The sequence below is a fragment of the Salvelinus fontinalis genome, chromosome 35 (genome assembly GCF_029448725.1).
Source record: "Salvelinus fontinalis isolate EN_2023a chromosome 35, ASM2944872v1, whole genome shotgun sequence".
NCBI lineage: Eukaryota > Metazoa > Chordata > Actinopteri > Salmoniformes > Salmonidae > Salvelinus > Salvelinus fontinalis.
In genome coordinates, this window is record NC_074699.1 from 5923448 (window position 1) to 5939725 (window position 16278).

Here is a 16278-nt window from a genome sequence, read left to right on the forward strand (position 1 = left end):
CCTAAGTGGACAGTTTGATTTCACAGAAGTGTGATTGACTTGGAGTTACATTGTGTTGTTTAAGTGTTCCCTTTATTTTTTTGAGCAGTGTATATAAAGTGCAATTAAATAAAGTGCAAAAAAGGAATACAAAACGCAAACGTATAAAACAAACGCATTCTTCAGTAAAGACTGTCGGTCTTTACTGAGATTATTCCTCAAGTAAGGTACAAAAATCTGATTTACCTAACATTGTACAGACCAAAGGAATTTTTCTAGCTACCCATCACCGAGACCAGGTATGGTAAAACTCATACATCTAAAGGTTATTACAAAGTTGTTTACAATGTATCCAATTTCAGTTTGTGTATTTGTTGGGTTAGCTTTCTGTAACTTTATAGCGACTACTGCCTGCATGTGTAGGCGCACATTGTGTCATGATTCCAAGGTGTCCCGATATCTTTTCCAACTGTCCCAATATATTTTCCAATTGTTCTGTTATCTGGTTTTAATATCCATACTAGAATTCCCTATCTAGCCAATTAGAAATGAGTATTCAACAATCCTGTGGTATATAAAAGTTATTGTATACATTAACAATATTGGTTTGTCTGTAAAAATAAAATAAAAAATGCACCTGTATGCTGACAATACTATGGTGTATGTTATTGCTCCCAATGTTGCTTTATCTTAACTACAGTCGGCTGTCATTGTTTTGCAGAAAGCCTATGACCTTAATATTGAATGTGTGTAACACTAAGTATGTGTTTTCCAGAGTGCACAAAAAGTATTACAATGATTAAAGCACATGTACTTTGCTGTTATTCTGGATGCAGACGTCGTGACTGTGTTAGCCACCGCTAGCTAGCAAGCAAGGGATAAGAACGTCGCCAGTGAGCATGGCAACAGAACACAAAGAACAAACTACTCTAACAAACGATTAGCAACCAAAAGATGAGAAAGTATGAATTTGAATATACAGTTGAAGTCGGAAGTTCACATACACCTTAGCCAAATACATTTCAACTCAATTTCACAATTCCTGACATTTAATCCTTGTAAAATGTCCCTGTCTTAGATCAGTTAGGATCACCACTTTATTTTTAGAATGTGAAATGTCAGAATAATAGTAGAGAGAATGATTTATTTGAGCTTTTATTTCTTTCATCACATTCCCAGTGGGTCAGAAGTTTACATACACTCAATTAGTATTTGGCAGCACTGCCTTTTAAATTGTTTAACTTGGGTCAAACGTTTTGGGTAGCCTTCCACAAGCTTCCCACAATAAGTTGGATGAATTTTGGCCCATTCCTCCTGACAGAGCTGGTGTAACTGAGTCAGGTTTGTAGGCCTCCTTGCTCGCACACGCTTTTTTAGTTCTGCCTACAAATTTTCTATGGGATTGAGGTCAGGGCTTTGTGATGGCCACTCCAATACCTTGACTTTTTTGTCCTTAAGCCATTTTGCCACAACTTTGGAAGTATGCTTGGGGTCATTGTCCATTTGGAAGACCCATTTGCGACCAATCTTTAACTTCCTGACTGATGTCTTGAGATGTTGCGCCAATATATACACATAGCATTAACCATTTTAACCCTTTTATGGTGGTTGGGACTGCCCATGACCTGACTGCATCTACCTTCTTGTCGTCCATCCTCACACACTGCAGGCTGATTTGGTAGCCGAAGAAGGAGACAGCCCTCTGGTGAAATTGGTCAGGAGGCGTTCCAGGACTGCTCGAACGTGAGTGTTGTGACCCTCAGGGTAGCCAAGTAGATCAGGATGTCATCGATATACACAACCACCTGGCGTCCAATCATGTCCCTGGACACCTCGTTAACGAATGCCTGGAACACTGATGGAGCATTGGTTAAGCCAAATGGCATCACCAAGTATTCGTAGTGACCAGACATTGTGCTAAATGCTGTCTTCCACTCACACCCCTCCTGGATCCGGATGAGATTGTAAGCACTCCGCAGGTCCAGTTTGGTAAAGAACCGGGCCCCACGGAGAACCGGGCCCCACGATCCCCCACGTCAGTGATTGACTGACGGCACCAATGGGAGATACTTTGTGGTGATTTCGCTGAGTCCTGAAATTAATTAATTTTTAAAAAGCCGACGCAGGGGAAGTGGACGTGTGGATGAAACATTGTTAGAGTGCCTCTTGGATGTAATCCTCCATGGCCTGGGTCATAGCCACCAACAGAGGGTAGATGCGTCTGCGCGGAGGAGCTGAGGAGGTTGATGGCACAGTTCCAGAGGCGATAAGGAGGAAGACTGGTGGCGCGAGTCTTGGAGAATGCCTCCCGCAGGTCCTGGTATACCTCCGGGATGTTGGGCTGAAGGGCAACCATAGGACTCTCAACCGACATGGAACCACAGGGGACAGGGAAGCTAGTCCTCCGGTATTTGGGTGACCAGTCTGTAATTCTCATCCTCGACCATGAGATGGTAGGGTTATGTCATTGAAGCCAAGGGAGGCCGGGGATAATCTTGTGGACTGTTGCACTGGTAATGAAGAAGGGGATGTTCTCCTGATGAATGGACTCCCCCGGTGAGGGTGAGTGATGTGGTTTATGGTTCTGGATCCTAAATGCCAACTATCAAGGTAGGAACCGATAAAGGAGAGGAGAGCACTGTTCAGTAGCGTTTAATCATCCGGTTGGACAATGTAACCCATATGGCCTTCACTCATATCAATCCCACCTTTAAAACAATCAGGTGCATCACAAAGAATGGCATCAATGGTTTTGTCATTGTGGCCCAGACATGAAGGAGACATTACACCTAGAATTGGTCTAGGAGACATGTTTTCTATAGTTTGTGGTTTATCGCTGAAGTTTCTTGTCGCTTGTGGTGTTCACAGGAGAAGTCTAACACTTACTTATAATCAGCAGACCTACCCGGAAATTACTTTTACATTCTACAAGGGGTCACAAGCTCACTACACAGCAGTTCCTTAAGTTCACTGCAAAAATTACCCAACTGTTTCAAATGTTCAAACACATTTCCTTAAGTTCAGCAAGGTCACTACACGACACATCAATTACCATTACTTTTTTATTTCAAATGTGCTTTACTTCAAAGAAACAGCTGCAGTATCAAGTTACATAAGCGCACACTAAACAACATGAGAACTTCCGGACAGGATGTCCTTAAAAGGTCAAACACCCTGTCAATCACTTTTTGACATCAATCACTTTTTGACATCAACCGTCTACTATACTCTCTCTGCAATCCTAGCTAAGCACACCATAGGAGTTCCCATAGTATATAGACACTTCGGTATACACAAAATGTAATGTAAACAGGGGAGTTAAGCAATGCCACTATGTTAAGGAATGTACATATTTTCATATGATTTTTTCATAGACCATCTATCGTATTCTTAATGTTCTTCATAGTCAACTAGCTTAACTGAAATATATTATTTTATCATTCTTCTAGTACTAAATTCTATATATATCCAATATGTTTTTTTTAGCAGTCTCAGGCTAGGCAATAGGCTCCTCTAGTAAAGTCACAGTGAAAGTAACCTTTAAGGCAATAAACACCAAATTCACATCAGACTACACTAATAAGTTGTTGGGTCATCTCATCACCAAATGCCATTCTCTGTGCTCTTACATACAGTAGGGACCGTCTTGTTCCCTGTGCATATTCAAAAGTTAACTTCTGTATATGGAGGAGCTACACTTCTCTGCGCTGTAAAAAAAACAATTCATATAATGTACTTTTACTATCCATGTCCTCTATTCAACATTCTTATTCTTTCTCGCTTGTGTTCCTATTGCCCAGTCGCAAATCAACCACTAGCCCCTAAACCCAAGACACTCATCTTGATGCCTACTTGAAGAGCTGATCGAACTGAATACCCCTGTAGGCAACATGGTAGAAATGTCACCCCCACTGATCTGAGGGAGCATCAAGTGTCCAGGGTTAGGTGCTAGCTGTTCGTTTTGGACTGGACCCCGGTCTGTTCCAGCCTTGCTTCGTAAGGTGACAGTATGGTGTTAGAGCGCTGTGTCCTCGGACCCAAACAGTTTGGTAGCGATGGCCTTGCAGTCAGTGAGGGGGGCTTTCCCGTCGAAGTCTGCAGGCAGGGTGTCAGCGTCAAAATCATTCAGGTAGCCATCCAACTCATCACCGTGAACAAAGACCTGCCAAGAGGAGGAGCCACAGACCAAAATTAGAGGAGAGGAAAAGGTAGGTGCACAATACGTTCATAATTAACCATTTCAGAGACATGGTTGAATACCAACATTTCAGACACTGAGTAAAAAATCCAGGGTTACATATTATCTAGAATTGATAGGTGCGGCAGTAGCAACCTCTATCCTCGATCCTCTACTGCCCCACTTGAGGTGGGGCAGTAGCAACCTCTATCCTCGATTAATTACTTTCTATGAAGATTTCACCTGAGATTATCCCTTTAGATATTGAAGGTTTGTTTACTAAAATAAATACATAAGAAAAAGTAATTGATGATTGTTAACCTTTAGTAGACTCCATAAACAATATCATCACCACTGTTAATTCAATGTATTGGTCAAATAAATGTATAATCTTAAGTGACTTCAATAAGAATTGCCTCGATAAATCCTTTGCTATGGGACAGATTGAAATTTAGGTTGGATGGGGAGCGTCACTGCACAGCTATTTTCAGGGCTCTCCAGAGATGTTCGATCGGGTTCAATTCCAGCCTCTGGCTGGGCCACTCAAGGACATTCAGAGACTTGTCCCGAAGCCAATCTTGCGTTGTCTTGGCTGTGTGCTTAGGGTCATTGTCCTGTTGGAAGGTGAACCTTGGCCTCAGTCTGAGGTCCTGAGCAATCTGGAGCAGGTTTTCATCAAGGGTCTCTTTGGCCATAATGCCCATTGTTATGTTTGGAGGAAAAAGGGGGAGGCTTGCAAGCCGAAGAACACCACCCCAACCGTGAAGCACGGGAGTGGCAGCATCATGTTTTGGGGGTGCTTTGCTGCAGGAGGGACTGGTGCCCTTCACAAAATAGATGGCATCATGAGGGAGGAAAATTATGTGGATATATTGAAGCAACATCTCAAAACATCAGTCAGGAAGTTAAAGCTTGGTCGCAAATGGGTCTTCCAAATGGACAATGACCCCAAGCATACTTCCAAAGTTGTGGCAAATGGCTTAAGGACAACAAAGTCAAGGTATTGAAGTGGCCATCACAAAGCCCTGACCTCAGAAATTGCAGCCCAAATAAATGCTTCACAGAGTTCAAGTAACAGACATGTCAACATCAACTGTTCAGAGGAGACTGAGTGACACAGGCCTTCATGGTTGAATTGCTGCAAAGAAACCACTAATAAAGGACACCAATGAGAAGAAGAGACTTGCTTGGGCCAAGAAACACGAGCAATGGACATTCGATCGGTGGAAATTTGTCCTTTGGTCTGGAGTCCAAATTGGAGATTTTTGGTTCCAACCGCAGTGTCTTTGTGAGACGCGGTGTGGGTGAATGGGTAATCTCCGCATGTGTATTTCCTATCGTAAAAAATGGAGGAGGAGGTGTTATGGTGTGGGGGTGTTTTGCTGGTGACACTGTCTGTGATTTATTTAGAATTCAAGGCACACTTAACCAGCATGGCTACCACAGCACTCTGCAGTGATACGCCATCCCATCTGGTTTGGGTTTATTGGGACTATAATTTGTTTTTCAACATGACAATGACCCAACACACCTCCAGGCTGTGTAAGGGCTATTTTATATATATATATATATATATATACACTGCTCAAAAAAATAAAGGGAGCACTAAAATAACACATCCTAGATCTGAATGAATGAAATATTCTTATTAAATACTTTTTTCTTTACATAGTTGAATGTGCTGACAACAAAATCACACAAATTATCAATGGAAATCAAATTTATCAACCCATGGAGGTCTGGATTTGGAGTCACGCTCCAAATTAAAGTGGAAAACCACATTACAGGCTGATCCAACTTTGATGTAATGTCCTTAAAACAAGTCAAAATGAGGCTCAGTAGTGTGTGTGGCCTCCACGTGCCTGTATGACCTCCCTACAACGACTGGGTATGCTCCTGAGGAGGTGGCGGATGGTCTCCTGAGGGATCTCCTCCCAGACCTTGACTAAAGCATCCACCAACTCCTGGACAGTCTGTGGTGCAACGTGGCGTTGGTGGATGGAGCGAGACATGATGTCCCAGATGTGCTCAATTGGATTCAGGTCTGGGGAACGGGCGGGCCAGTCCATAGCATCAATGCCTTCCTCTTGCAGGAACTGCTGACACACTCCAGCCACATGAGGTCTAGCATTGTCTTGCATTAGGAGGAACCCAGGGCCAACCGCACCAGCATATGGTCTCACAAGGGGTCTGAGGATCTCATCTCGGTACGTAATGGCAGTCAGGCTACCTCTGGCGAGCACATGGAGGGCTGTGCGGCCCCCCAAAGAAACGCCACCCCACACCATGACTGACCCTCCGCCAAACCGGTCATGCTGGAGGATGTTGCAGGCAGCAGAACGTTCTCCACGGCGTCTCCAGACTCTGTCATGTGCTCAGTGTGAACCTGCTTTCATCTGTGAACAGCACAGGGCGCCAGTGGCGAATTTGCCAATCTTGGTATTCTCTGGCAAATGCCAAACGTCCTGCACGGTGTTGGGCTGTAAGCACAACCCCCACCTGTGGACGTCGGGCCCTCATACCACCCTCATGGAGTCTGTTTCTGACCGTTTGAGCAGACACATGCACATTTGTGGCCTGCTGGAGGTCATTTTGCAGGGCTCTGGCAGTGCTCCTCCTGATCCTCCTTGCACAAAGGCGGAGGTAGCGGTACTGCTGCTGGGTTGTTGCCCTCCTACGGCCTCCTCCACGTCTCCTGATGTACTGGCCTGTCTCCTGGTAGTGCCTCCATGCTCTGGACACTACCTTGACAGACACAGCAAACCTTCTTGCCACAGCTCGCATTGATGTGCCATCCTGGATGAGCTGCACTACCTGAGCCATTTGTGTGGGTTGTAGACTCCGTCTCATGCTACCACTAGAGTGAATGCACCACCAGCATTCAAAAGTGACCAAAACATCAGCCAGGAAGCTGAGAAGTGGTCTAGGTCACCACCTGCAGAATCACTCCTTTTTTGGGGGTGTCTTGCTAATTGCCTATAATTTCCACCTGTTGTCTATTCCATTTGCACAACAGCATGTGAAATTTATTGTCAATCAGTGTTGCTTCCTAAGGGGACAGTTTGATTTCACAGAAGTGTGATTGACTTGGAGTTACATTGTGTTGTTTAAGTGTTCCCTTTATTTTTTTGAGCAGTGTATATACATTTTCATTGATTATGATTTAAATGCTCATAGAAGTGCGGTAAATGTGTACATTTTCCTGTTTCAAATATATTTTGTTAAAAACAAGCAGTTCAGTTACTCTGCCCCTCAGTTGCTGCCAGCAGCAGCTGCATGCGTAGGCCGTGCGAACATTGCATCAATGACATGGCAGGATTTCATAGCATAAATGTTAACAGCACAAAGTAAATGGACCGTCCTGCAGCGTTCAAATATGCATCCATTCAGCCAGAACTTCTGGGTCTGCTCTAGTCTCCCAATGAGTTTCTTGTGCCAGACGGCTTACTTCCGCACGTGAGACTAGATCTGCTTTATTAGGTACAGACGGCGCTAAAGCAAAAAGTTAATTGTAAATAAATGATCATAACAGTCATGGGAGCATGTGCACCTGATAAACCACCCAACTATAATCGAACAAGAGTCGAAAGGCAGAGGAATACACTAGCTAGAACCTTCTCATCGCGGATCTGGTAGGACAAAAAAGCATGGACAATTTTATTGTTTCCCCCCATGTTGTTCATCAGGTTCTATTGTAGGTGAAATAAAACCTTGTGTATCACAAATAATGATCAAATTAGCCAGCTACAGTAATTTTGAGAAACATTGTGAAGTAGTATGGTCGATTTCTTTTGGTCTAAGTAGTTATCTACCTTTGATAAGCGGCTAGCTAGCAGGTAGCTTGCTAGCTCGAATGCCAATTTCAAGTCTTCCGAAACTAATATCTGACTAACTTGGAAATATGAAGTTATTTCAGAATTAAAGTTAATAACTGGCTAGAGCATCATCCTTTGTGACATGTTAGCTAGCTATCCCCACTTAGATAATGGGCATTCACTTTTGCATGCTTGTTGCGTTCTCCCTGGTGATCTCATGGGTTAGTGACATCAGCTGGCAGCTCGTTCTAAATAATATAATTTAATCTGTTCAAAACAGTGGCAGCATGTGCAGCAGTTGTCATTTGGTTTTTGACTTGAAAACGTGAAATAGCTGTATTTATGCTGTTGTTCAAACGCACAAATCACTTTATATATATTCTCAAAGAAACTACCGGTAGTTAGAAAACTTGAATTTGTGCAAAGCTGTCATCAAGGCAAAGGGTGGCTACTTTGAAGAATCTCAAATATAAAATATATTTTGATTAATTTAACACTTTTTGTGTTACTACATGATTCCAACTTTTGACTGGTACTATATATGTATACATTTATTTGTACATTTTTTTTGCTGTTTCCTATCTACGGTCAGGTATTTACACATTGTATTTAGTGTCTTTCCCATGCTGCTTTGTTGACAACTCCAACCACCTCGCGCATCTGGTATTCAGCCAATTAGCGGCCGCCACTGATTGGTACCATTTTTTAAAAATGTATCAACTTAGGTTTTCCTCACTATATACAGGGAAATTTAAGTATGCACGAATAACACTACTTCTTTTGACAACAGCAGCAATTACAAATTCCACGGGTACATCATGAGATTGGAGTAAGATCTTTCAGATACAAAGGCCCAACTGACTGGAATAATTAACCTATAGAAATCAGGGCATTAAATCACACAGTGAATTTAAGGAAGCCCTTTTTCAAATGTTAAGAACAAACAGTTTTTAACTATTAGAAACATCCCCGATTAATATGCATGGCTGTATTATATATACACTTTGTTTTATTAGTTGTATTAATAGTTGTAGCAGTAGTTCTTCTTTTTTCTGTTGCTGACAATGTTTTTTTATTATTATTATTCTGTATGGAACTACAGAAAAAACGATTACGCCAAATACATTGATTATGTTCCCTATTGCTGACATCTTGTTGTAGCTAAGCTACAATGCACAAACCTTGCCAAACAAGAAAATGGATGAGGCTGAAAGAGAAACAGCTAGCCTGGCGGCAGGTAGCCTGGCGGTTAAGTGGTCCCGTGTGGTCCCGTGTGGCTCAGTTGGTAGAGCATGGCGCTTGCAACGCCAGGGTTGTGGGTTCAATTCCCACGGGGGGACCAGGGTTCAAATCCCACGGGGGGACCAGGATGAATATGTATGAACTTTCCAATTTGTAAGTCGCTCTGGATAAGAGCGTCTGCTAAATGACTTAAATGTAAATGTTAAGAGCGTTGAGCCAGTAACCGAAAGGTTGCTGGTTCGAATCCTCGAGCCAACTAGGTGAAAAATCTGTTGATGTGCCCATTAGCAAAGCATAACCCTAATTGCTCCTGCACGTTGCTCTGGATAAGAGCGTTTGCTAAAAATGTAAAAAACAGACTGGCACATTGGCTGCTGCCCTTTTCCCTCTTCTTTTACCTACCCCATCCCTTCTGCCATTCTCCTTTTCCTCCATCTCACCCTCTGCCACCATCCCCTTGCACCTCTATTCATACCCTCCACTTCCTCCTCCTTCTTACCCTCTCCAGCAGCTTGCTCTTCATGAATGGTTTGACCACGTTGTAAGTGGTGGTGAAGTACCAGGGCTGGTGGGTCACATGGATTGCCTTGAAACGGGCCGGGAACGAGTCCTGCAGTGCACACAACAGAGACCAACACAGGCTGGGTCAGACTCACGTAGGCAACAAGCACATTTAGCACATCCAGAGAGACATTCCAATAAGGATCCTAAACCACATAATACAAATAGTAGCGGGGATCATACTGAGTGGTCTTCGTTTTCAGTTAGTGGGAAGTGGGACAGCTAGGCTGATCACATACTGCACATTGATCTTTCTGTTGTGTTTGGACTGTCTGGTCTGATCAGATCTGAGTAGTTCCTAGATGGTATTGTTAGAATAGACGAATGCTAGTGATAGCCACTGGTCTGATTAGGGCCTTGCCTTGTTCAGTAGGCATTCATTATGATAATTGTTTTAATGTACTGAAACAGATAGGCACTACTTGAACGGTAACACTTTACTTGACACCCAGTGTCATAACATGTCATAATAGCTAAAGTAACTTGTCATAACCTGTCATACGGTGATAACACTGTCATGACCCATATATTTACACGTCTTGTGACATATATTGCAGGATTTTATGTATGGTTATGACACCTACATAAGAATGTCAAAACCCACATTTATTCAAATAGTTTTTTTTTCCTCAACCAAGAAGTGTCCTTTTGTTTAAACGTTTGTTTCTTAAATCCTTTGTTGAATTCTTTACAGGCATATGTTTTTCATCATATTATAACTAGTAGAAAATACACTTTATTACAACAACAGAGCTTTGGGGTAGGTTCATGTCTGACGTCAGTCAATGTGTGCGCAATTACAATGATCATTTAATATGGTCATCAACAAAAAAACATACTGTTGACACATAGGCTATGGCGTAATGGAACGTTTTGCCTTGTGTGGTAGGTTTCGTGAGTTTTGTCACTGTTATACAAGTGTCATAATGAGCCATAAATTAACTACCCTGGTAGATTTCGTGGATTTTTACACTCTTATGTAGGTGTCATATGTCACAAAAGGTCTACATATATGTGTAATGACGGTGTTATTACCATATTATAAAAGGTTATGAGAAGTTATGTCTGCTGTTATGACATATTATGACATGGTTGTCGCCTTGTCATAACGGGTTATGACGTTGGGCGTCAAGTAAAGTGTTACCACTTGAACTGTCCCATTAAGAATGGGCATTTTCGTTTTTTGTTGCGAAATGTCTTTCTACATTGTGCCTTACTGAACTGCATCCAGAACTAACAATCTGTAGGTGTAACTATTCTCTGTGTGAGGCTGCCTCTAAGTCTGATATTGCCTATTGATTTGTGTGTGTTACTGCTCTGACCTGCATCATGTCCACCATCTTCTTGAGCTCAGTGGGTTTGATGCCAGAGGCGTGCTGCATGGTGAAACCCTTAAAGTTCTCAATCAGTACAAAACCATTGATCTGGGTCTCCTCATTCTCCAACAACTTCTCCAGGATCACACAGTATGCTCGCAGGGTCTATTACAGAGGGGTAGAGAGAGTGGAGGAAAAGGGAGAAAGGAGAGAGAAATTCATAAGGAATGATTGTCTCATGAGTCTCTAATATGGTGCCGACAGACATGGCAGCTCTGCTTCTAGCTCCTAAGGAACTTTGCAGTATTTTGTTTTTTTTGTGTTTTATTTCTTACATTATTAGCCCAGATAGTTTTTTTGTGTTATTACATACAGGCAGAAAGAACTTTTGGATATCAGAGCGACAGTAACTCAACAGCATTACGATCAGGAATAAGACCTTCCCGAATTCGATTATTTGGTAGTACCCCCCAGGGCAATTCAACTTATCTCAGAGGCTACTCCAAGACGCCGCCGGTGGAGAAGAGGCATTCAGAGTGGACTTCTAGTCCGACTCAGGAGGCGTGCACACCATTCACCGATTCCGAGTATATTACTCTCTAATGTTCAGTCTGTGGACAATAAAGTAGACGAGCTCAGGGCGAGGATCTCCTTTCAGAGAGACAGGGACTGTAACATACTGATTCGCGGAATTATGGCTCTCTCAGTACATCGCACAGACAGGAATAAAGAACTCTCCGGCAAGAAGAAGGGCGGTGGTGTATGTTCAATGATTAACCACTCATGGTGTGATTGTGATAACGTACAGAAACTCAAGCCCTTTTGCTCACCGACCTAGAATACCTCAATAAAATGCATACCTTATTACCTCCCAAGAGAATTCTCTTCGGGTTATAGTGACAACCGTGTATATTCCCCCTCAAGCCGATACCATGACGGCACTCAAGGAACTACACTGGACTTTCTGCAAACTGGAAACCACATATCCTGAGGCAGCATTTATTGTAGATGGGGATTTTAACAAAGGAAATTTGAGGAAAATGCTACCGAAGTTCTATCAACACAATGACTGTAGTACTCGCCCTGATAAAACACTGGACCACTGCTACTCCCCCTTTCAAAATGCCTACAAGGCCCTCCCCCGCCCTCCCTTTGGCAAATCAGATTACAACTTCATTTTGCTCCTCCCTTCGTATAGGCAGAAACTCTAACTGGAAGTAGCCGTGCTAGGTTCTATTCAACACTGGTCTGACCAATCGTAATCCATGCTTCAAGATCATTTTGATCTCGCAGACTGGGATATGTTCCGGGTAGCCTCTGAGAATAACACTGACGTATACACTGACACAGTGACTGAGTTTATCAGGAAGTGTATAGGGGATGTTGTTCCCACTGTGATTTAATAAAACCTACCCAAACCAGAAACCATGGATAGATGGCAGCATTCAGGCAAAATTGAAAGCGCATTTAACCATGGCAAGGTGACGGGGAATATGGTCGAATACAAACAAACAGTGTAGTTATTCCCTCCGTAAGGCAATCAAACAGGCAAAACGTCAGTACAGAGACAAAGTGGAGTCGCAATTCAATGAATCAGACACAAGATGTATGTGGCAGGGTCTACAGACAATCAAGAATTACAAAGGGAATACCAGCCACGTCGCGGACACCGACATCTTGCTCCCGTACAAGCTAAACACCTTCTCCCGCTTTGAGCAGAACACATTGCCAACGACGCGGCCCGCTCCCAAGGACTGGGGGCTCTCATTCTCTGTGGCCGATGTGAGAAGGACATTTAAGCGTGTTAACCCTCGCAAGGCAGCATCCCTAGCCGCATCCTCAGAGCATGCACAGACCAGCTGGCTGGAGAGTTTATGGACATATTCAATCTCCCTATCCCAGTCTACTGTCCTCACTTGCTTCAATATGCCCACCATTGTTCCTGTACCCAAGAAAACAAAGGTAACTGAACTAAATGACTAATCGCCCCGTAACACTCACTTCTGCCATCATGAAATGCTTTGAGAGGCTAGTTAAGGATCATATTACCTCTACCTTACCTGACACCCTAGACCCACTTCAATTTGCTTACCGCCCCAATAGATCCACAGATGATGCAATCGCCATCGCACTGCCCTATCCCATTGTTCCAAGAAGGCGTAGCAGTCGGACGTGTATTTGTCTTGTCTTGTCCCGCGTAAATAGTCCTCGTATTTTTTGTATACATTTCATATATATTTTAATTTCACTTTCCATCTTGGAACTGAATATACATTCCCGCAACCCGCCTCACCCAATGTGGTACGGATCTGCTATTTTTTATACTTTAGAACCGTAACCCCAATCAGAAGCTAGCCAGATAACTAGCTAGTAGTCAGTTAGCCACTGCTGCGGTCTTCGCCCTTAACTCGGACACCAGCCAGCTTCAGCTCGGGCAAATACCTGCCAGTCTGCAGGCGCGATATCAACCCAGAGAATATAGGACTGCTTTTTCTCTACCACATCACCGGATTCCTGACGCAAGCTCTGGACAATTACACCGGATCATCGTCGCTAGCTAGCTGCAACCAGGTGGCTACTACTGGCTAATACCTCTGTCCCGAAACAAGCACCAGTTAGCCTTGAGCTAGCCTCGAGCTAGGCCCATCTGCCGGCTAGCCGAAGAGGCCTACCAGCGAATTATTGGGCTACAATACCTCTTTTGCCAATTGGACTGGACCCTTTATTGCCGACACGGAGCCCCGCCGATCCATCACGACTGGTCTGCCGACGTAATTGTCCGAGGTGGTTTCAACAGGCTTTTCCATTGCGACGTTTCTGAATACCCATCTGCTAATTATTAGCTGTCTTATCGGCTGCTATCTAAATAAATATACCGGACAATTTTTTTTTTCTTTTTTCCTGGGTCACTATATCTATTTTGCCAATTGGATCGATCCCCTCTACCACACGGAACCCCACTAATCTACCGACAGAAACAAACGAGGTGACAAAAAAATAAAAAAATAAAAAAAATAAAAACAGACCTCCATCCTATGTTATCTTGCTACCGATAGCCAGCTACCCGGCCAGCTGTCTGGATCGCCGTGCCCCCAACCAACCTCTACTCACTGGACCCTTATGATCACTCGATTAAGCATGCCTCTCCTTAATGTAAATATGCCTTGTCCATTGCTGTTCTGGTTAGTGTTTATTGGCTTATTTCACTGTAGAGCCTCTAGCCCTGCTCACTATATATCCAACCTCTCAGTTCCACCACCCACATATGCGATGACATCACCTGGTTTCAATGATGTTTCTAGAGACTATATCTCTCTCATCATCACCCATTACCTAGGTTTACCTCCACTGTATTCACATCCTACCATACGTTTGTCTGTACATTATTCCTTGATGCTATTTTATCGCCCCCAGAAACTTCCTTTTACTCTCTGTTCTAGACGTTCCAAACGACCAATTCTCATAGCTTTTAGCCGTACCCTTATCCTACTCCTCCTCTGTTCCTCTGGTGATGTAGAGGTGAATCCAGGCCCTGCAGTACCTAGCTCCACTCCTATTCCCCAGGCGCTCTCTTTTGATGACTTCTGTAACCGTAATAGCCTTGGTTTCATGCATGTTAACATTAGAAGCCTCCTCCCTAAGTTTGTTTTGTTCACTGCTTTAGCACACTCTGCCAACCCAGATATTTTAGCTGTGTCTGAATCCTGGCTTAGGAAGACCACCAAAAATTCTGACATTTTCATCCCTAACTACAAGATTTTCAGACAAGATAGAACGGCCAAAGGGGGCGGTGTTGCAATCTACTGCAAGGATTGCCTGCAGAGTTCTGTTTTACTATCCAGGTCTGTTCCGAAACAATTTGAACTCCTACTCCTACTAAATCCACCTCTCTAAAAACAAGTCTCTCACTGTTGCCGCCTGCTATAGACCAACCTCTGCCCCCAGCTGTGCTCTGGACACCATATGTGAACTGATTGCCCCCCATCTATCTTCAGAGCTTGTGCTGCTAGGCGACCTAAATTGGAACATGCTTAACACCCCAGCCATCCTACAATCTAAGCTTGATGCCCTCAATCTCACACAAATTATCAATGAACCTACCAGGTATCATCCCAATTCCGTAAACACGGGTACCCTCATAGACATCATCCTAACCAACTTGCCCTCCAAATACACCTCTGCTGTTTTCAACCAAGATCTCAGCGATCACTGCCTCATTGCCTGTATCCGTAATGGGTCAGCGATCAAACGACCTCCACTCATCACTGTCAAACGCTCCCTGAAACACTTCAGCGAGCAGGCCTTTCTAATCGACCTGGCCGAGGTATCCTGGAAGGATATTGATCTCATCCCGTCAGTAGAGGATGCCTGGATATTTTTTTAAAATGCCTTCCTCACCATCTTGAATAAGCATGCCCCATTCAAGAAATTTAGAACCAGGAACAGATATAGCCCTTGGTTCTCTCCTGACCTGACTGCCCTTAACCAACAGAAAAACATCCTATGGCGTTCTGCATTAGCATCGAACAGCCCCCGTGATATGCAACTTTTCAGGGAAGCTAGAAACCAGTATACACAGGCAGTTAGAAAAGCCAAGGCTAGCTTTTTCAAGCAGAAATTTGCTTCCTGCAACACAAACTCAAAAAAGTTCTGGGACACTGTAAAGTCCATGGAGAATAAGAACACCTCCTCCCAGCTTCCAACTGCACTGAAGATAGGAAATACTGTCACCACCGACAAATCCATTATAATTGAGAATTTCAATAAGCATTTTTCTACGGCTGGCCATGCTTTCCACCTGGCTACCCCTACCCCGGTCAACAGCACTGCCCTCCCCTCTGCTACTCGCCCAAGCCTTCCCCATTTCTCTTTCTCCCAAATACAGTCAGCTGATGTTATGAAAGAGCTGCAAAATCTGGACCCTTACAAATCAGCCGGGCTAGATAATCTGGACCCTTTCTTTCTAAAACTATCTGCTGAAATTGTTGCCACCCCTATTACCAGCCTTTTCAACCTCTCTTTCGTGTCGTCTGAGATTCCCAAAGATTGGAAAGCAGCTGCGGTTATCCCCCTCTTCAAAGGGGGAGACACTCTAGACCCAAACTGCTACAGACCTATATCTATCCTACCCTGCCTTTCTAAGGTCTTCGAAAGCCAAGTCAACAAACAGATTACCGACCATCTCGAA

General features: G+C 43.6%; 1 protein-coding gene across 1 annotated transcript in view; it reads right to left on the reverse strand.

Annotated features, from left to right (window-relative positions):
* Positions 1 to 3027: 3027 nt before the first annotated feature.
* LOC129834287 (retinaldehyde-binding protein 1-like) overlaps positions 3028 to 16278 on the reverse strand; it is a 30857-nt gene continuing 17606 nt past the window's right edge. Inside the window, exons 6-8 of the mRNA XM_055899145.1 lie at positions 11097 to 11255; positions 9713 to 9823; positions 3028 to 4141 (exon numbers count right to left, since the gene is read on the reverse strand). Of these exons, the coding sequence (XP_055755120.1) occupies positions 3995 to 4141; positions 9713 to 9823; positions 11097 to 11255 (417 nt within the window). The 3' untranslated portion in view covers positions 3028 to 3994. The remainder of the gene's footprint in view (positions 4142 to 9712; positions 9824 to 11096; positions 11256 to 16278) is intronic.